The sequence below is a fragment of the Astatotilapia calliptera genome, chromosome 3 (assembly GCF_964374335.1).
Source record: "Astatotilapia calliptera chromosome 3, fAstCal68.1, whole genome shotgun sequence".
Classification (NCBI taxonomy): domain Eukaryota; kingdom Metazoa; phylum Chordata; class Actinopteri; order Cichliformes; family Cichlidae; genus Astatotilapia; species Astatotilapia calliptera.
The window spans coordinates 81,159,440-81,180,326 of record NC_137424.1 but is presented as its reverse complement, the minus strand read 5'-3'; the positions used below and the strand labels follow the sequence as shown (position 1 = coordinate 81,180,326).

The 20,887-nt window shown below is 44.4% G+C and overlaps 2 protein-coding genes across 2 annotated transcripts; both read left to right on the top strand.

Annotated features, from left to right (window-relative positions):
* Positions 1-504: 504 nt before the first annotated feature.
* Positions 505-20,602, top strand: LOC145423560 (uncharacterized). The gene is made up of 10 exons (XM_080296223.1): positions 505-572; positions 2,444-2,848; positions 2,924-3,187; positions 3,296-3,550; positions 3,634-3,882; positions 4,014-4,271; positions 16,334-16,636; positions 16,730-16,999; positions 17,121-17,204; positions 17,327-20,602. Exons 1-10 carry the CDS (start codon positions 505-507, stop codon positions 17,391-17,393), a joined length of 2,223 nt encoding a protein of 740 aa, XP_080152349.1. The 3' UTR covers positions 17,394-20,602.
* On the top strand, positions 10,517-15,374 carry LOC145425930 (uncharacterized). Its single transcript, XM_080299424.1, has 2 exons — positions 10,517-13,472; positions 13,539-15,374. The coding sequence occupies exon 1, from the start codon at positions 11,693-11,695 to the stop codon at positions 13,355-13,357; it is 1,665 nt and encodes a 554-aa protein (XP_080155550.1). The 5' UTR covers positions 10,517-11,692; the 3' UTR covers positions 13,358-13,472; positions 13,539-15,374.
* Positions 20,603-20,887: the final 285 nt, after the last annotated feature.

The window sequence follows — 20,887 nt, the reverse complement described above, 5'->3', positions numbered from 1 at the left end:
AAAACTGCACTTAGTGACATTTACAGCATCACTAAGACCTCCTGGGAAAAAAGCTTCATTAAAAATATTAATAAAAGTTGTACTGTTAAGGTATTTATGTGTTTCTGATGGGCTTTAAAACAAAACAGCATCAAGCAGCTGTCACTGCAGAGGGAAACAGTTTGAGTCATCCAGGATGTTCAGCTTCAGCCTGCATTTGGGGCCTCTCTTCTCCACATCCACACAACGACCATTCATACGTTATTTCTGTCTTCTTCCACACAAAGTAGACCCACTGATTTCACCTCCATTAATAAGAAATATTGTTACATTAACAGGTGACACAGAGCTATAAGCAATATGTAACTATAACAACACAGGCAACACTGTTGCTGCATCAAAGGAGACTAAGCGATGCTGGTAGCAATCATTAACATGTGAATGAATGAATGTGTGTGAGCGCTCTGTGCTGCAGTTTATTTGTAAGCTGACAGCTGTGACACTTTGACCTCGATCCACTTAAACATGAAAGGTTACTCGCTGCATTCAGCTCTGACACACAATCTGGTGAAGGAGTTTGTCACCACATCAAAGTGACGTTCATGTTATCATGAGCTCCAGCTCAGAGCAGACTGGACATAAAAGACTCAGAGAAAATGTGTCACTTACAGCTGATTTTAATCTGACACTGAACATAACCTGATCTACACCAGGCTGTGTTCAGCATCTGTTACCATGGTGATATAGCCAGGTACAGAGAGCTAGTCTGGTGAAACTAAACACTGACAGGAGGCTCAACGTGGCCACTAACATGTGAATCTTTGTGTTTAAGACTTTTCTGAACCAGAAAATATTAATTGAGTCTAATTTTCAGTGTAAACAAATCTTAATCTAAATGAATTAACTGTAAAATGTTAGTAAATATGTGATTTCCACGTGTGTGATGTGAGCAGCAGGTGAAGCTGCTGTTGTAGATGTTGTTGTTCCCCTCTGTGTGTTTCTGTATTGTTGATGTTTAGTGTTTTGCTGCTAACACTTTATAACAGCTGCACACTCTTCAGCATTAGTGTTAGTTAATACTTGTTTCATCATTTATGAAGCATTGCTCCTCCTCAGTATGTCGTTCATAAACATGGATACACATGATGAAGTTTTGCTGAAGAGGCTCAAATATAACATGTTCAATGACAGCAGTCTGATACTTTTCCAATGATGGACGAACACTTTATAAAGTTGTACATGTGTTACAGATATTCCTGAGTTAATTCAGACAGTTACTGGTTGTTAGTGAAGTATGTTGTGTGAGCTGGTCTAAAGTGAGGCCCATCCATGGCTTCCAAAGCATTTATCACATAACCTGAAAGCTCAGCAGGACCTGGAGACGCCAGCAGGTCTGAGCTGTCTTCATGACAGGAAAAGGAAAACGCACAAAGTGATACAGAACATACAAATATTGATCACACAGTGCAAACATAACTCACTGAAGGTTTGCAGAATATTAAATGAGCAGGGCCAGAGTGTGAGTTTGAGGCTTTAAGAGAGGAAGAGACTCACTGAGCAGCTGGAGCCACTCAGAGCTGTAACTTCAATGTCCTGAAACTTCTTCTATCAAATCAAATGTGAATGATCACAAAACACTAGTGAATATTTCACACAGCGTCACAGACGAGTGTAAACAGCACAGACACAGTGTTGATATTGAAGCGATCAAGGCTACTTTAGCTGCTCCCTCATCACAAGGAGTCACCTGATGATGCAACAAAGTGTCTCTGGGATGTTGAAGAGTTTGGAAGTTCTGTCGTTGGCTCCTCTGGTTTGTAGTCAGTCAGTTTTAGTAAAGACGTCCAGTCAGGTTCACTTCCAAAGTGCTCCTGAGTGAAACACAGCAGCTAAGCTGTTTGGTGCTGTGCTTTCACACAGGTGAACTCAGGTGAAGGCTGAAAAAGGGGGCGTGGCCTCCTCGTCTGGCACAGTGAAAACTCAGAGCAGCTGCTCAGGCTAAGGAGGTGATGAGGTTCAGAGGTGGCTCGCCATCTCCTTCATCATAGAGAATCCAACGCAAACAGCATTTCCTGTCATATAAACATTGTAGAAAACAGACGTTACTGCATTAAACCAAGAAACACCAGGATTCAGTGACCATAGCAAATATAAAATCTAAACTCTCCAAATACTCCGACGTACATGAATAATACAACACTGTATTACAGCTGTTCTCACAGTGTTCTACCTTTTTACAGCAGTGACATAATTATTTGATCCTCTGCTCAATTTATGAGTTTGCTGACTTCCAAAGAAATAAACAGACTCTGATTTTTATCAAAGTTTCATTTTACTGAAGACAGAAAATCAGCAAAGATCCAGATTAAACTCACAAACATTGCAAAGTGTGTCAGCAGTGTGTGGTTGTTTCAATGCAGCTCACATCAAATCATCACTGAATGTTTCCTTCTTATTGTTCCAGGGTTGATGCTGAGACATCAGATGAAGACCGAACGAGGATCTTTGTGAGTCTGTTCTGTGCAGCAGCAGAGAGAGAGCAGCAGACAGGAGAGAAGATCCTGGAGCTGTTAGCATCAGTGTGCACATACAAAAACAGTCCTCTTAAAGAGAAATGGTGTGACTTCCTCCTGGACCTGTACTCTTATGAGACTAAAACAGGTCTGAGTGTCCTTCCATCATTACAGCCAGTTTTCCAGTCAGCTCCTGCAGTCTGGTCCATAGACCTCTCAGAGAGAAAGACCTCCATCCTCCTGGAGCTGCTGAAACTCCAACCAGAGAAGAAACAAGTGGAGCTGACAGGCTGCTCACATGAAGAGAGTGAAGTGAGGAGTTTGCTGCAGTGTCTGCCTTTTATCTCACAGCTCAGGTAAATAAGTCGTGATGATTTCATTTGCAGAACGTTTCCAGCATGTTCTCTGATCCCATCTTCGCTGTGTTCCAGCTGTGATCCAGAGTTCTTCCAGAGTGTGTGCACATCCATGTCTGTAAGATCCAGAGAGGAGGCCCAGCAGCTGGAGTCTCTGCTGCAGCTGCTGGGCTTCCAGCTGCTGCTAACAGGAGCGTTACACAGGAAAAGCTGCTGGTCTGTGGGGAGAGTTCTCAAACTGTGTGGCTCTAAAGTGGATCTCATCCTCACACCCAGCAAGATGTCTGCCAGAGGAGGCGCTCTGCTCTTCAGACACACAACACAACTACACAGTCTGAGGCAGGAAGTGAAACCATGACTCTCTCCTGCTCTTCTAACATCATTTCTATGTGAATCTTTAGTTCTTGGTGTTCATCATTTCTGCTCTTTCGTCTCTTCGTTCTTCAGGCTTTCCATCGACATGTCCTTGCTGCTGTCTCAGTGGGTAAGAAGAGGCAGAGCGGCCCGTCGGCTGGCTGTTGAAGAGCTTTCTCTTGTGCCTAAGAAAGCCCGACCATCACACAGAGTATTGTTGAGGGCCGTCAGTAGTTTGGCTTCCCTGCTGAGATACTGGACAGTCGGACGGTTAGACCTGACTGAGACCTGCATCCCTGCTCAGGGTCTCATTGCACTGCTGCTCCATCATGGTCCTCTGACAGTCAAGTAAATGTCTTTCTGAACATCACAGGACAAATAAAATGTCGATTTTTACTTCAAAGCTTATTTTATATTGATGATCTCTGCAGACTGAGTGAAGAGAGCTTCCAGCAGCTCCTGTCTCTCCTCCATGAAACCCAGGACAAGGACTTGACGTTGTCCTTCTTGAGTAAGGTTGGTGGAGACCTGACCTCCTGCTGCCTGAGCTGGGAGCTGCTTCACTATCTGCTGCAGCAGCCGTCGGCTCCGACCATCACTGTGGACCTGAGGAAGAACCTGTTCTTACAGGAGGAGACCACACGTCTGCTTCCCTTTCTGGACAGGATTGTGTTTACAAGGTGCTGAATGTGGTTTGATCTTTTACACAGTTTCTGCTGATTAATCAGGAGGATTTGAAATGCTGTCTCATCTTTAATCAGCACTTCATGGATCCTTTAAACAAAGTTGGAAATAAACTCTTTGTTTTCAGGCCCAGTCCCAGCTTTGTGATGAGCTCCATCAGAGAGCTCTACAGAGCTCACGACAGTCACGCTGTTCCCAGTTTGCTGAGGTCACTCGGTCATGTGATCAGCCTGAGCTGCAGACAGCTGGACTCAGTGGACTGTGCTGCTCTGATCTTCATCCTCAGACACGGAGACGGAGTCAGACTGAACCTGCTGTGGACCTCCATACCAGCAGGGGGAGTAGAGTCCATCCTGCTCATGCTGGACAGCGTTTCTCGTCTCAGGTCCGATATTAGAGCTCGTTTCTCTGTGCTGCACTGTGTGATTGCTGAACAACACACTTTATTGTAACATAATGCTTCAAAAACAAGCTAACATTTTACTGTTAGTGTGGAACAGATTACGTGAACAGTCGAACAAGAAACTACAAGGAAAGTTTCAAACAGCAGGCAGAGTGAACATCATTTAAAGGTAGAGCAGTAATAATAACAACAACAGCAACAATAACACATTTTATTAGTGGGCGCCTGTCTAACAACCCAGGGTCACCGTAGCAAACACGGAACAGGAAACAGGATCAAACAGTAACTGGTTCATGTTGATGTTTACAGACAGTAAGCTGGTTTGAAGACGGCTTTGAGTTCAGTTTTCCTGGAAAAGAATCCCAGAGCCGCTGATAGTGGCGCTCATAGTGGCGACATGTACGAACAACAATGTGGTGAAGCTTCCTATCTTATATATCATAGTTGGAAAGAGACGATAATTACACTCTGATGACACAAACAACATGTTCTCACTATGGTATGTGTTCTTTAATGATGACCAGATGTTTATTTCACTACTTATCATCGAGGGTTTCATCACAGATGCCCCGCCCCCGACTGTTGTTTAGTCTCAGAGATTCACACACGCTTTTCTTTAGCATTAGCCCGCTGTCATGGCAACAGTGAGAGCCGTTTGTTGTATTTTAATCCAACACAAACTTTACTAAACAACAAAGAAATTCAGACTAATCAAAAGTTAGATTTTTTTTATTTACACTGTGGGGATGAACAAAAAGTATTTTACCAGCATAATATAATCTGCAGTATGATCATTGCTTTAACAATGTAACAGATAGCTTTAAGATGGCCTTAAGATGTTTATGATGATGCTAACTTTGTATTTCAGGTGCAGTTATAACTATTTTATACATATTGCATATCTGTGCTTATTTGAGTTGATGTTCAGGTTCTTTAAAGGTCGTAAGCCTCACTGACGTGACTGTTCAGGTGATACATGTTGAGGGAAAACTAGAACATAGAAGGAATTGCAATACATGCTTACAAAACACTTATATCAGTTTATTTTATTATCTTTTATATGTTCATATTCTTGTATTAAGGTTTTAGTAGAGGTTCTTGGTTAAAACATTTATTTAGTAGAAGACATACACATAGTCTCAGTGAGCTTCTGGTCTGGTAAAAGGTCAGAAGTGCAACAGGTGAATTGAGAAAGAGCATTTGAGGACGAGACACAGACAGTAGGTGAAGAGGTGACACAAAGAGCATGTGAGGTCAACACACACACACTTACACACACTTTAAATTAGATTTATTTAGAGGAGAGGTTAGTTATGTTTGGCTGTAACTGCAAAATTGTCTTGGTAAAAGAGGAACCGTTTCTTGGTGTCTCGGCAAGAAAGAGGAACAAGACAAGAACTGAAAGGTAGACAGGAAGGGCTAGCCATGAAAATAGAAGATGATTTTCTAGGTGAAAAGTCATGATGATATTGATCTGATCTATGTATAAAATGTATCTGTGACGCATGAAGGGGCGTCAGTAAACAAACCCTGATGTTATAAAATAATTGTTTGTGCTTTAGTAAGTTGAAGATCAATTGCTGTGTTCAGTGATCTTCCCACATGTGAATTAAAATCTTCGTTTGACTTCACCCGGCCGGACCAGTGTGATTATTTTTCGGTCACCTCTTGTACCCTTTCTCAATTCTTGAATCTTAACATTTGGGGGCTTCGTCCGGTGGTTGAGTAAGGGAAAAAAGTGGAGGTGTGAGCGGTGGTCCGAGGTGGTCAGACGGGCAGACATGAATTCCAGTGGCCGAAGTGAGTGGGCATAAGCCGGCTTATCCAAAAGGTAAGGCACTACCTGTTGAATTATTTCCAAAGTGTGCCAAATTGGACATGATAAAATTTAAGTCTACTCACTGAAATTACTGGTGCATGTCTGTTTTGATTTTGATAAGAATCTGAGGATTTAAAGCAGTTGGACTGCTGGTAATGATTGAATACGGTTGGACCGTTTAGTAGGTTAGGGAATTTGGTTATTTTTTGGTTATAAGGTTGGACCTGCTTCAGTCTTACACTTGGTTGGGTGTTTTACTGTTGTTCCAAAGTATTATAAATTACTCAAGAACGCCAGTTGGACTGGTAGGAAGCGCAGTGCTCAGAGGTAACGCTTGCCAATGCAAAGGACGCTTATGCATTGTCCTCGAAGAGGGATAGTCAGTTGGTCACTGTGGAGCTTGGGGCACTCCAGAATAACTAGGAGTTAGAATCTCCTTACCGTTTGGAACGGTATCTGCGCTTTTTTGGGCAGCAAAGGTTGGACCTTGGGTGTTGGACACTTTTAAATTGAGTTAGGGAGTTTAGAGATGAGGCCAGAAACTGTTGGACAGATACTGGTTAATTGATCGCAAAAAACTCAGGGAGTTTATCGGTTAAACTGTTATGTTAAATTTGTCGAAATTCGATAGGTGTTAAAAGGTTTAAAATCTGTGCAGTTGTAAATATAAGACGTCTCTGTAATAAAAAAGATCTCTGTGGGTCGAGTCAGCAATGCACTGACTGCCTGCTGCTATTCTTAGATGAAGAGTGTGTGTGCATGCAAATGAGGCAACAGATGCAGAGCGCATGAGAGGACTATGCTTTCGGTTTTGTGTGTCATTCAGCTCTATAACTATTGTTTGCAAATGTGGATAAATGTCTGCAATTAAAATGCTGGCTTAGTAAATAATAACATTGTAAATATATGAATGGTGACAACGTTTCAAAATAGAATATAAGAATTGTTTGTGTTTAAAACCAACGTTTAGGTAAAGAAGATTTAAGGTGGATTTGAAGGCATAAACAAAAAATAAAAGGGTTACAGTCTGCAAGGGTTGTTAATTCATGAGCTGACTGGATGCAGAGTAAATGGAGTGGTCATCCTGAGAGGATTGAATGATGCTCTAACTCTGTGGTCAAGTCAGACATAGGCTTTAAGCAACCATGAGCCACTAATAAGCGTGACAAATTAATGAGTATGTGTAAATTGAACTTGTTAAATAGTTTTGATAGGAGTAACTCAATGAGCACGCAATAAAGTGGACCTGTTAGAACCTGTTTGACATTTGTCGCTTTAACAATAAATGATTATATTGTGTCCCATGCACTAAACAGTCCCATTTAATACTGTAAAATCGTTGTTTAAATAGAATAAGCAAACATGCCTGTGCTTCATTTTGCAATCTGTAACATACAAATTGCAGAGGAAGAGAGTCGACTAGAGGTGACCTGCAAATGTCACATAGTGACTGAGGAAGGTGTTTCACCTTATGAGATGACAGTGTGGTCCGAGATTGAGCTGCATGAGCTAAATGCCTATATACAACGTTGTCTATTTCTATTTCAAGGCTTAAAGGAGATGACTGAGCATGAAAATGATCCAAATTGGGAGCCCACAGAGGCTGCCCACTTTGCTCAGGTTATGGTAGAGTCGGTACTAGACGGTTTTGATTCTGATATGCTTGCCTGGGAAATAATGTAATTATCTGTGGAGATGTCTCCAAGCGATTAGTAGATTTAAAGGAGACAAATGTGTGCTTGAGAGTGCGTGGTTGAAATTGTATGTGTGCGTGTGCGTTTGATATGTGGGAGCCTTCTCGGGCAGCGATTTTTTTGTTAAACCTGTGGCAGGCTGTGCAACATGGAGAAAGCTTTGACATAATGTCATAAAGGTGATTTCTTGGTTTTAGACTTATTAGTACGGGACAAGTTGAGGGACCCTTGAGGGTGTGTTGCTGTAAAGTATATAAGGGACGCGCAGCGCCGTTAATGGGTTTAAAATAAATGAAAAAACACTAATCCGAGGAACTATTGGAGAGGTAAGTATACGGAGGTGAGCGCGTTGCGCATAAGGATTGCTGGTGTCATATATTAACACTTTGAGGGCGAATAATTTTGATTGAGTGTCAACGCTTGAGAACGCGAGGGCAGCGTCTAAAGTGCTGGGTTAAACTTTGTGTATCACCGAGCAGGGGAAGAGGAGCCAGTGGTTGCGAGAACAGCGAGACGAAGACTGAAACCGAAAGTTAAGCGTGTCTGGGTGACCTAGACCAAGAAGGTAGAGTCGACCAACGCCATTGGAAGAGGTAAGTCTGTGTTTCAGAGAATGGCTGACAGCTTGGGTGCGACACCTAGTGGGAAAAGGGGATGCAAACCTCTGAAGGATCAGCTTGAACAGCTTAAGAAAGCTATTCGTTTGGCTTCACCTGGAGCATTAAAAGCAGCAGAGAAAGAGTGCCAAGCGATGGAGGTTGAGGTAAGTAAACTTATTACATCCCAACAGAAAGGGCTGGGTGATAAAATACCTCTGAGCTTGGTGTTAAAAACTGAAGGAGAAGTGTACGGACAAATGCATGAGGCCCTACGTGCGTCCATAGAGGCATTAACGGCATTGGAGGTTATAAAGCAGAGAGTAATGCAGGGAGGGCCAGAAGAGGAGAATGAAGGCCGTGCGACGTCATCAGAAGAAGAGGATGATAAGGAGGACGAAGATGGAGGAGCTGAACCTCAACCAAGTACAAGCCTAATTTTGAGGAAAAGAAGTGTGAAGAGAGACCAAGCACAGAGACGGCCCATATTTAAGAGCTCAAAGAGTAGAAAAGTGAGTTTTGAACAAGGAGCTCCTGACCCTGGTTTAAGTCTGCCTCTAATAGCAGGTCCAAAGAACGAACCAGTTTATCGCGCCTATAAGGTGAGAGATTTGGAAGCATTGGTTAAACAACTTCCACCAATAACCAAGGGAGAACATTGGGAAGGAGAAGAATTAGCGCAGGGCGACTTTCGCGCTTTGGCCGGACGTTGTATGCTGGGTGGTGGGTTAGCAGATGTAGAGCAGATAGCTCAAACAACCAGATATGCAAATGACCTGAAATATCATGAGGTGCAGAATGACTTAGCAGATGCAGTCCGGGAGAAGGACCCAACTCCTAACTCTGGAGCCATTCCAAAAATTATTTGGGATCCCAAAAACACACCCAGAGAGTGTTTAGCTAAAGCAAAGGAACAATGGTTGTTAGGAACAGGAATACATCCGGGGAAGGAGGGTGAAAGTAGAGCGTGGTTTCGTTCGGCAGTGCTGGCAGGGCTGCCCAACCAGGTTGCAGTTGACTTGGAAAAGAACCCAGATTTTGCCGTTGCAGACTCGGTGCAGTGGGACAGACATGTGACCTACAGACTTCAGCAGGAACAGGATTTGGCAAACAAACAAAAGAAAGAGTTGGAGGAAGCCCAGGCGTGGCTGGTCAAGTTGCAGCTGGCAGAAGCAAAAAACAAGGCAGGTGACAGAAAGAAAGAGGATAAAGAGAGCGCAAGGAAAATAATGGTGGCAAGGCCTCAGCCCGATCCTGTGCCTGACTGGCCAGATCAGGATCCGGGTCTCTACCCTGATGACCGTTGGCCCGCCAATGCACCAAGGCAGCGTCAACCCGTAGGGAATTGGGGGACCGGTGGACCGCAGAGAGGGCGTGGTGGATCCGTGAGGGGAGGACAAAGGGCTCGGAATCCGGGGAATCCTGGCAGAGTGTCTTGGACTGCGTGTCTGAGATGTGGAGCAGAAGGACACTGGGCCCGAGATTGCCCTGAACCGCCGCAGAACTATCAGGGGCGAGGCTATCAATCCCAGGCACGAGGAGGCCCAAGACAAAGAGCTGCTTACAGGGGAGCACATCAAGCTCCAAACCCGAATGCAGCACCAGCCCCCCAGTACCCAGTAGCCGACTGGGGCTGGGAGGGGGAGCAATACTGACGGAGCCCGGAGAAACCGAACAGCGTGGGAACGGCAGAACCCATGCTGTCGATGACCGTGGAAGGCACTGAATTGCCCTTCCTGGTGGATACTGGAGCAACATACTCAACATTGAAAGACACACCAGACAGTGCAACACTCTCCTGTCACACAGTTAATGTGGTAGGCTTTTCCGGGATTCCAATGACACTGCCATTGACAGATCCAGCATTGACACAGCTGGGAAAACAGACTTTGAAGCACCAATATGTGGTGTCCTCACAGGTGCCTGGAAAATCTCATGGGCAGGGACCTGCTTGTGAAACTGGGATCACCTTCAAAGACTCAATATCTAGTCCAGAACTCTGAACAACCCACTGCCGAAATCTACTGGGGGAGGCTGGTGGAAGAAGGCATTCTGAGACATTATCAGCTATGGAAACCCTGGATAATGAGCCTGGCCGTCTACTCCCCTCCGCGAGATCCTTTCCACGTTACACTCTTTTATGATAGGGAAGATAACGATATCTATCGGGAACAGTTCCAGTCTGATCTTGAGGGACAGACGTGGAATGTGCAAACACATAACATTTATGTTGGACCAGAAGGTGTGGCCGCGGCTGTGAAATTTACTGATGAACAACTGCCTTGGTACAATGTGGGAGAGGATTCAGCCCCTCACATTACATTGGCGGTCCACGAGGGTCATGGGCCAAGAGATCTGGGACCAATGGTCAAGCGGGCGCTGGACGACGCATGCTGGCAAAGCACCCAAATTCCAAATGTCTGGTATGCACCAAAATGTAAAATATATCGCATAACTTGTTTGTCCAACGATGCAGTGATCTTAGAACATAAAGAAATCTCCAGAATACATGGCAGGGAAAGAATGGATCATCCTGATGCAGTAGCTGAGCTCTCAAAATTGCCTGGTACTTTGTGGTCTGCAGGGCCCACAGATGTAGGTCTAGCTAACTGTTCGCCTGTCCTGTTCCAGCTGAAGTCTGACATACCAATTAACAGACCACAATATAAGCACAAAACTGAAGCAGAAGAAGGTATAGCTGAAACCATTGAAGGACTGTGGAAGGCAGGAGTGCTTGAGCCCTCATGGTCATTTTGGAACACACCTATTTTGCCAGTGGAAAAACATGGGACAGGGAAGTACCGTATGGCACATGATTTGAGAGCAATAAATGCCATGCTGAGGACTGACACTGTGCCTGTACCAAATCCCTACACGGCTCTGACCGAAATTACTGGGGACCAAAAGTGGTTCACATGTATTGACCTAGCGAATGCATTCTTTTGTCTCCCACTGCACGAGTCACTCAGAGACGTTTTCTAATTCACATACAGAGGCCGCAAATTTAGGTACACACGCCTACCACAAGGCTTTGCACTCTCACCAGGAATTTTTAATCAGGTGTTGAAAGAGGCATTGTCCCCATGTCAACTGCCAGGGGGCTGTAAATTAATACAGTATGTTGATGATCTTCTTATTGCAGCCCCGTCAGCAGCGGCCTGTACGGCAGCATCGCTCGTGGTGTTGAACAGATTGGCGGAGTGTGGCTTCAAAGTGAGCAAAGAAAAACTGCAGTTGGTCCGGCCAGAGGTAACATTCCTGGGCCGGGTGATCGCACACAGATCAGTGGGGTTAATGAACACACACAGAGACCAAATTCTGACACATCCAAAACCAAGAACTGTGAAGGAGTTGCTTTCCTTTCTTGGCTTGACAGGTTACAGCAGGCAGTTCATTCCGAACTATGCGGGTAAAACGGCCCCTTTAAGGGACCTGATCAAGAAAGTTGGTGTTCGAAATCTGAAGGCTGAGTTGCCTTGGACGCCGGACACAGAGACAGCGTTCATTTCGCTAAAACAGGATTTGTCAAGAGCCACAGATCTGGCCACTCCTAACTATGAGGAGGCATTTTATCTTGATGTTTCAGAAACAAAGGGAGTTGTGAATGGTGTGTTGTTTCAGAAAAAAGGGGGAGGTAGGGATGTACTTATGTATGTCAGCATAAGATTAAATTCAACAGAAGCAAGGCATCCCACATGCACACAACACGCAGCAGGAGTAGCAAAGATAATTCAGAAAACAGCACATATAGTGAGGGAACACCCACTGAAAGTGCTTACTACACACAGTGTAGTGGCCTATGTGAACTCACAGGTATTCACAATGACTCCATTGACGCAACAAAGGTTGAGCAAAATTTTAGAGGCGCCAAATTTGATATTCACACATGAAGGAATAAATATGGCGGACCTATTGGGGTCAGGAGAACCACATGACTGTATTAAGAAAGCCCAAGTTGAAGGAAAAATCAGGGAAGACCTAAAGGCAGAGCCCATACTTGGAGCTGAGGATTGGTTCACAGATGGATGCTGCCACAGAGATGAAGAAGGATTGAAAGCCGGCTATGCAGTAGTCTGTAGAGTAGGAACTGAGTTTCAGGTGAAAGAAGCAGGAAAAATTGAGGGACAACAGTCGGCCCAGAGAGCTGAAGTGATAGCCCTAACTCGAGCCCTGAGGTTGGCTAAAAACATGAGAGTGAACATCTACACTGACTCAGCATATGCGTTTGGAGCAGCTCATGTGGAACTGGCTCAGTGGAAGAGAGCCGGGTTTAGAACGGCCACTAATGCACCCATCTGTCACAAAAAGGAAATGGAGGAACTGGAAAAGGCCCTGGAGGACCCAGACGAGGTAAGTATTATAAAATGCAAAGGCCACTCACAAGCAGACAGTATGGTGGCAAGAGGAAATCAGAAAGCTGATGAAGCCGCAAAGGAAGCAGCGGGCTACAAAGGACAGAGACAACTGGTGCAGGTAACCCCAGAAGAGGAGGTTAGCACTAACAGCATGGAAGAAGGTAGAAAGGCTCAGGAGGAGACATCCCCAGAGGAAAAGGGGGTGTGGGAAAACAAAGGAGCCTGGCAAGATGGCGGTTTGTGGAGGGGGCCAGATGGGCGTCCCGCTTTAACGGCCAAAATGGCGGAACAAAAGGTGAATGAGGCTCACGGGCTTGGTCACGTGGGAGTGAAACAGATGGAGAGAAATTTGTGCCGATGGTGGCATCCTGATTTGAGAAGGATGATATTGGAAAAGGCCAGAACGTGCCTAATTTGTGGGGCACACAACCCAAAGCCAGCAGTAAAACCTGAAGCTGGTAAGTTTCTCATGCCAGAAAGGCCAGGAGAAGAGGTCGTGATTGATTATACCGATATGATTGATACAGGCCCAGGTGGGGTGAGGTATTTGTTGGTGTGTGGATGTTCTGACTGGATGGCCCGAAGCATGGGCGACCAAATGTGAAGATGCGAAAAGTGTGATTAAGTGCTTAATCAATCATTACATTCCAAGGCATGGGTTTCCCAAGAGAATTAGATCAGACAATGGTACTCACTTCAAGAATAAAGATTTGCAAGAGGTAGAGAGGATGTTGGGAGTGCAACATAAGTTCGGGACGGTCTATCATCCTCAATCTCAAGGAAAGGTAGAGAGGATGAACCTAAATTTGAAAAACAAGTTGGCTAAAATTTGTGCGCAGACAGGGCTAAATTGGGTCGCAGCCCTGCCCATTGCTTTGATGACAATAAGATGTTCTGTTAACTAATCCACAGGTTTCACCCCTTATGAGCTGCTGACTGGGAGACAGTTTCCAGCACCCTGGACAGTGGTCCCGGTGGAGCAGCCCAGGACAAGCAACAGGTCTCATGCAGAATATTTTAATGAGTTGAAAGCTCTTGTGTCCAGCTTTACAAAACAGGTCACTTGTGAGAGACCCACGGGGAACGGAGAGGTCCCGGACGCAAAGGCAGTGTGGCTGAAGGTCATTAAGCGAAAGTGGAAGGAGCCCCGCTGGACTGGTCCGTATGAGGTGACCGCCCGGACGGCTACAGCAGTCCAGCTGAAAGGGAAAGGCGACACCTGGTACCACTGGTCGCAGTGTGCACCCGCACACGAGAGCTTGGTGGAGGAAAATTCGTCTTCAAAGAACGCAGGTGTCAAGAAACAGAGGCAGAATAAACCTCTTCACCTGTGCCACGGGCCGACCAGTAGTCCACCTGGAAGGCCGAAGAAAGAAGAGCAGCCTAGGAGGAGATCGCCGCGCCTACAGAAAGGAGTGGTAATAAATTGAGAGTTTGAAAAGGGGTGGTTTAAATAAAAAGAGTAAAAAAGGGAAAGTGGAAGGGGCTTGTTCTGTCAATTATGTTGTCTCTATCTGTATTGGTGGGTATTTTGGTGACCTGTGGTTGTTGTCTCATTCCTTGTGCCCGAAGGTTGGTAGAGAAAGTGATTGTAAAGGCAGTGGACCCTGGGGCGGTGGCCCCTATGTCCATGATGCCGATGATGGATCTGGAGGTAGCCGAGTGGAATGAGGAGTGAACAACAACCTATGTATCGACCTCTGGTGTGCCAGAGGTCGAAAGGGGGAATTGTGGGGATGAACAAAAAGTATTTTACCAGCATAATATAATCTGCAGTATGATCATTGCTTTAACAATGTAACAGATAGCTTTAAGATGGCCTTAAGATGTTTATGATGATGCTAACTTTGTATTTCAGGTGCAGTTATAACTATTTTATACATATTGCATATCTGTGCTTATTTGAGTTGATGTTCAGGTTCTTTAAAGGTCGTAAGCCTCACTGACGTGACTGTTCAGGTGATACATGTTGAGGGAAAACTAGAACATAGAAGGAATTGCAATACATGCTTACAAAACACTTATATCAGTTTATTTTATTATCTTTTATATGTTCATATTCTTGTATTAAGGTTTTAGTAGAGGTTCTTGGTTAAAACATTTATTTAGTAGAAGACATACACATAGTCTCAGTGAGCTTCTGGTCTGGTAAAAGGTCAGAAGTGCAACAGGTGAATTGAGAAAGAGCATTTGAGGACGAGACACAGACAGTAGGTGAAGAGGTGACACAAAGAGCATGTGAGGTCAACACACACACACTTACACACACTTTAAATTAGATTTATTTAGAGGAGAGGTTAGTTATGTTTGGCTGTAACTGCAAAATTGTCTTGGTAAAAGAGGAACCGTTTCTTGGTGTCTCGGCAAGAAAGAGGAACAAGACAAGAACTGAAAGGTAGACAGGAAGGGCTAGCCATGAAAATAGAAGATGATTTTCTAGGTGAAAAGTCATGATGATATTGATCTGATCTATGTATAAAATGTATCTGTGACGCATGAAGGGGCGTCAGTAAACAAACCCTGATGTTATAAAATAATTGTTTGTGCTTTAGTAAGTTGAAGATCAATTGCTGTGTTCAGTGATCTTCCCACATGTGAATTAAAATCTTCGTTTGACTTCACCCGGCCGGACCAGTGTGATTATTTTTCGGTCACCTCTTGTACCCTTTCTCAATTCTTGAATCTTAACATTACCCAAGGGCCGACTTATCGCTGAACACACTGCAGCTTAGCATTAGCCGTCCTGTTTTTAGATGTCACACAATATTCATGAATTATTTACAAAGTTTACAAATGTCAGCTTTGCAATTTCTCATTAATTATACAGATAATTGTTTAAAAATATATTATTGGAAATCATTTGGTGAAGTTTACAAATGAGGCCCAAACATTTCTGGTGATCTTCAGTGTTTCCCAAACTGCAGCCTCTGACTTGTTGCTTCTGATTTGTGTGTCTCATTTGTGGTTTTACCAAATGGTATCATCAGCGTTATTGTCATTTTAATCTTAGTGAATTAAAATTGGTCGAATTAACAATTTAATTGTATTAATTATAGTTATTATCAAGTGTTGTCATTACACCTCCTGGGCTACTTTTATCAGCTGCTCGAACAACAAGCTGAAGGCTGGAAATCACAAGTTTGTCTGCAGACACATTTGAACTGGACCCATTAAAATAATCTGCTACATGCTGTGTTTCTGTGGCTTCCTGGACACAAAGGAGACATTTACTCTTCATCACTGCTGACAAATGATGCTTTTAATCTGATAAATGCAGTAAATTATGAACAACGAGTTACCAGATGAACTGAGTCCTTATTCATTTAAAGCTGTTATCTGTTAACATCCACCTGCACAATCAGCCCAAGCAGGGAAACTGGGCTCAGTGTGACTTTGTCTTAATAACATGAGTGCTGTGGATAAATCCAACATCTAATTACAATAATGTATCTGCTGCTAGTTCATAGATGCTGTTCTTAAAATCCTTTAGTTTTAAAGATCAACACATTTTATTGGAGCCAGCAGTTTGTTTGCAGCATCTATCATTTTAGATTTTCTGTCTCCATGCGTTTCTTTCCAGTGTTGACAGGAACCAGCTGCTGAGGTTCATCCACTGCTGTGCTGCCTGTGACGTCCAGCAGGAGGCAGCGTCAGGCCTGCTGAGGACTCTGCAGCACAGCTTGGATCTGTCCTGCTCCTCCTGTGTGGAGCTACCGGAGGAGGATCAGACTGAGCCTCTGAGTCTGACTGCTGATGACTGCAGGGCCGTCTCCACCATCCTGACACAGGGCAGCCGGGACACACAGCTGGACCTGCGAGACTGTGAGGTGGAGGACAGCGTGCTGGACCTGCTGTTTCCTGTCCTCCACAGGGTCCGCCTCAGGTGGGAAAGACCACCGAAGAGTCTGAACCAGAGAGAACCTTGTTCACGCTGGTGTTGATGCATCCTGACAGTTTCTCTGTTTGTCCTGTTTAGAGTCAGTAACACTGTCCTCCTCCAGCTGCTGTCTCTGGTTCCTGTGAACAGTGAGAGGGACGCAGTGAGGCGGGCGGTGTCCCTGTGTACAGCCCTGGGTGGAGAGCTGGATCTCAGTCACAGCACGCTGGATCAGAGGGTCTGCGGGGCTTTGGTCCAGATGCTGGACTCGTGTGAAGGGCTGACAGAGCTGGACCTCAGTCACTGTCAGCTCACTGACCAGCTGCTGCTCCCTCTCATCACACATCTGCACAAAGTCCAAGTCCTAGAGTGAGTGTCACACACTGATCCTCCTGTGGGAGGCACCAACAACCATCAGCCTGTTCACACACACTACAGTAATATAATGTGCAGCGATCAGTTAGAGCCACATGTTGTGTTTGTGTTACAGTCTGAGTCACAATCAGATCACTGATGCTTCGACCGATGTGTTACTGCAGCTGCTCTCCATCAACCCCTCCATCCACTGTGTGCGGTGAGCCAACATGAAGGAGTTTCTTCTCAGACTCTGAGAGGAATCATTCACAGCCTGAGCTCACGTGGATTCATGTTGTTCTGTGTGAGTGACGTCTGCTCTCTGCTTTGGTCTCTTTCTAGACTCTTCAGCAACAACATCGTGCACAGAGCAGCCTTCAAGGAGCACACGCAGTTTGAGATCTGGTGAAGCGCTCGCCATCATCACCATCGTCATCATCATCATCCTCCTGGTCATCATCATCATCATCATCAGAGCAGCCTTCAAAGAGCACACGCAGTTTGAGATCTGGTGAAGCGCTCGCCATCATCACCATCGTCATTATCATCATTCTCCTGGTCATCATTATCATCCTGGTCGTCATCATCATCATCAGAGCAGCCTTCAAGGAGCACACGCAGTTTGAGATCTGGTGAAGCACTCGCCATCATCTTTAACATCGTCGTCATGGTCGTCATCATCAGGGAGATGTAGTTTTATGGTCTCAGTAAAAACTCTCACAATTGCTTCATACTAAACAATTTGATATAATTTAAATTTAATTTAAGTAAGAATCTATCGGCACCTGTGGTTGGCTCGGCTGAGGAGATCCAGCGTCCCCGCCTTCTCTCACCTCGTCTTCGCTGCAGTGAATCCGCGGAATCTGTGGCCACTGAAACCGGTTCCCTGGATGGCTGTCACCGGTCTGATGGACCCTACCAGGATCGCCCTTGTTAACGCTCGGTCGTTAGCAAATAAAACGTTCATGTTGATTTCCTCTGTGTGACAGAAACCTGGCTAAGTGACGGTGAGTTAAGCGCTTTCTCAGAACTGTCACCGCCAAACTGTTCGTATTTTAACTCACCGAGGACTACGGGCCGAGGTGGAGGAGTGGCCACAGTTTACAGAAATACTTTTCGCCAACTGTCACCTGTCACTTTCTCCAGTTTTGACCTGAATATGTTTGAGCCTGGTCATCCTGTTCTCTGTGCGCTGATCTACCGTCCACCTAAATATAACAGCAACTTTGTTCATGACTTCTCTGAGTTCTTGGCTGAAATAATGACAAAGTAGGACAAAGTTTAATCCTGGGTGATATTCATGTGTGTTGTCCTACTAAACCACTGGCAAAGGACTTTTTAAACCTACTTGATGCTTTTAATGTGTTGCAGTCTGTCACTGGTCCCACTCATAAACATGGACACACTCTGGTTTTGTCTCATGGTTTACCTGTTTATAATCTTCAAATTTATGATGTCGTCTTTCCTGATCATTTGCCTGTATTGTTTGAAACTTCTTTTCCCTGTAACATCACTACTTGTGTCCTCCTACTGCTTCTCGCATGTTTAAACCATCAAGTGTCGCCCAGTTTTCTACCCCCTTTATTTTTTATTATTTCAGAATTGTTGTCTTAAGCAACATTTTTTTTTGTGTCCCGTTTGGATCTATAGCCATCAGTATTGTTGTCTTAAGGCCAAGAAAGATGCCAAGCGGATTTATTTTACCAAGTGGATCATCATGGCCTTGCCATATTGGTCCATTTGATTGACCTTTATTATAATTATGAATTTATTTTATTTTCGGTTGCTACAAACGGGACAGACATGACTGTGGGATAGGACAGGGAGAAAGAATGAAAGAAAGAGAGGGAGAGAAAGAAAACCAAAGGGGAGAAGAGACGGTGAGAAGGGGGGGAAGAGAGTAAAAAACAAACAAACAAAAAAAACAAAACACCTGGGTCACCTGTATGGACAAAAAAAAAATAACAGGAAGCCATTGGCTTCCTGTTAGGATTCAGGAGACAGACACTATCTCTACTTTTAAGATTAGGCTTAAAACTTTCCTTTTTGCTAAAGCATATAGTTAGGGCTGGACCAGGTGACCCTGAATCCTCCCTTAGTTATGCTGCAATAGATGTTGACTGCTAAGAAATTACTATTATCCACTGGGTGTTTCTTTTTCACTCACCATGTGCTTATACACTCTGCATTTAATTATGAGTCACTGTATTATTGTACAGTCTTTACCTTAGAATATAAGACCTGTGGGGATAGGAACAGACTCACATTCACTCCCGCATTCACACCTATGGGCAATTTCGATTTTTAAATTAACCTTTGTGTTAGCCCTGCGACAGACTGGCGACCTGTCTGAGGTGTACCCTGCATCTCGCCCTATGACTGTCAGGCATGGTAACTCCAGCATCAACTTCGGTCTATTAAACATCCGCTCTCTCACTGGTAAGGGACATCTCCTCTGTGATCGCAAGTTGGACTTTCTTTGTTTGACTGAAACAAGCCTAATGACTTTGTTTCTCTCAACTACTCCACTCCATCTGAGTTTGTTTACACTTGTCAACCTCGCATCTCGGGGAGGGGCGGAGGTCTCGCGATAATTCACCGGAGGCATTATGATTATCTGTGTCACCCTCTGTGTATTTATGTGCATGTCTCCCTCAGTTCAGGGTCGCGTCGTCTATGTCTCCTCCCCGAACCTGTGTGCTTTTCTGTGTTCCCTCGGTCCTCAATTAGCATTCCCAGTTTAGTTCTGTTTCTTTGTGAAGCCTGCAATAAAGCAGTGATTTTGAGTTCAGATTTTTGTCTCCGTGAGTTTTGCGTTTGGGTCCTCATCTGCCTCCACACAGCCAGTTCATGACAGGTGCAGACCCCAATAACTTTGATAATCTTCGCCCTATATCAAATCTCCCCTTTATTTCAAAAATTCTTGAAAAAGTTGTCGCCGCCCAGCTTCATTTACATCTCAATGACCATAATCTCTATGAACAATTTCAATCTGGTTTCCGCCCCAATCATAACACAGAAACTGCTCTGTTAAGAATTACTAATGGCCCTCTGATGGCAGGTGATTCTGGTCTCCTATCCATTCTTATCCTTCTTGATCTTAGTGTGGCGTTTGATACCATTTCTCACAATATTCTCCTGAACAGGTTAGCTTCTTTTGGTATTAGTCATAGCCCACTTACCTGGTTTACCGCCTATCTCTCAGACTATGGAACGCCAGGACTGCCATAATGAATAAATTTTTTTTTTTTTTTTGTCCCGTTTGGATCTATAGCCATCAGAATTGTTGTCTTAAGGCCAAGAAAGATGCCAAGCGGATTTATTTTACCAAGTGGATCATCATGGCCTTGCCATATTGGTCCATTTGATTGACCTTTATTATAATTATGAATTTATTTTATTTTCAGTTGCAAACGGGACAGACATGACTGTGGGATAGGACAGGGGGAAAGAATGAAAGAAAGAGAGGGAGAGAAAGAAAACCAAAGGGGAGAAGAGACGGTGAGAAGGGGGGGAAGAGAGAAAAAAACAAACAAACAAAAAAAAAAACACCTGGGTCACCTGTATGGAGAAAAAAAAACAGAAGAGAAAGCAAACAACAAAGAGCAACATAATAAATACAGCACCATCACAATAAACTAGCTAGCAGTAGATATCAATAGTTACTAAATAATAAACGATATTGTGCAGCACGCAAGATAGACAGCGCACAGTGTGCTTTGAGGCAGCAGCCAAGAAAGCTGTAGCCCGCGTCTGTGAATACCCATGTGTACACCTGTGTGCATACCTGTGTGGATCAGCATGCTTGTATTCCAAAGGTTTCCTCCATGTAATGATCTGCTAGGGAGTGTGGGGGGCCACAGCCCTGTCCTCTATGGTATCAAGCAGGTATGGAGGAGATCA

Coding starts and splice junctions, on each gene's coding strand:
- LOC145423560 (XM_080296223.1), top strand. CDS start 505: ATGAAAGGTTACTCGCTGCATTCAGCTCTGACACACAATCTGGTGAAG. Junction 573..2,443: donor GAGTTTGTCACCACATCAAA/GTGACGTTCATG, acceptor TTATTGTTCCAG/GGTTGATGCTGAGACATCAG. Junction 17,205..17,326: donor CCCTCCATCCACTGTGTGCG/GTGAGCCAACAT, acceptor GTCTCTTTCTAG/ACTCTTCAGCAACAACATCG.
- LOC145425930 (XM_080299424.1), top strand. CDS start 11,693: ATGAACACACACAGAGACCAAATTCTGACACATCCAAAACCAAGAACT.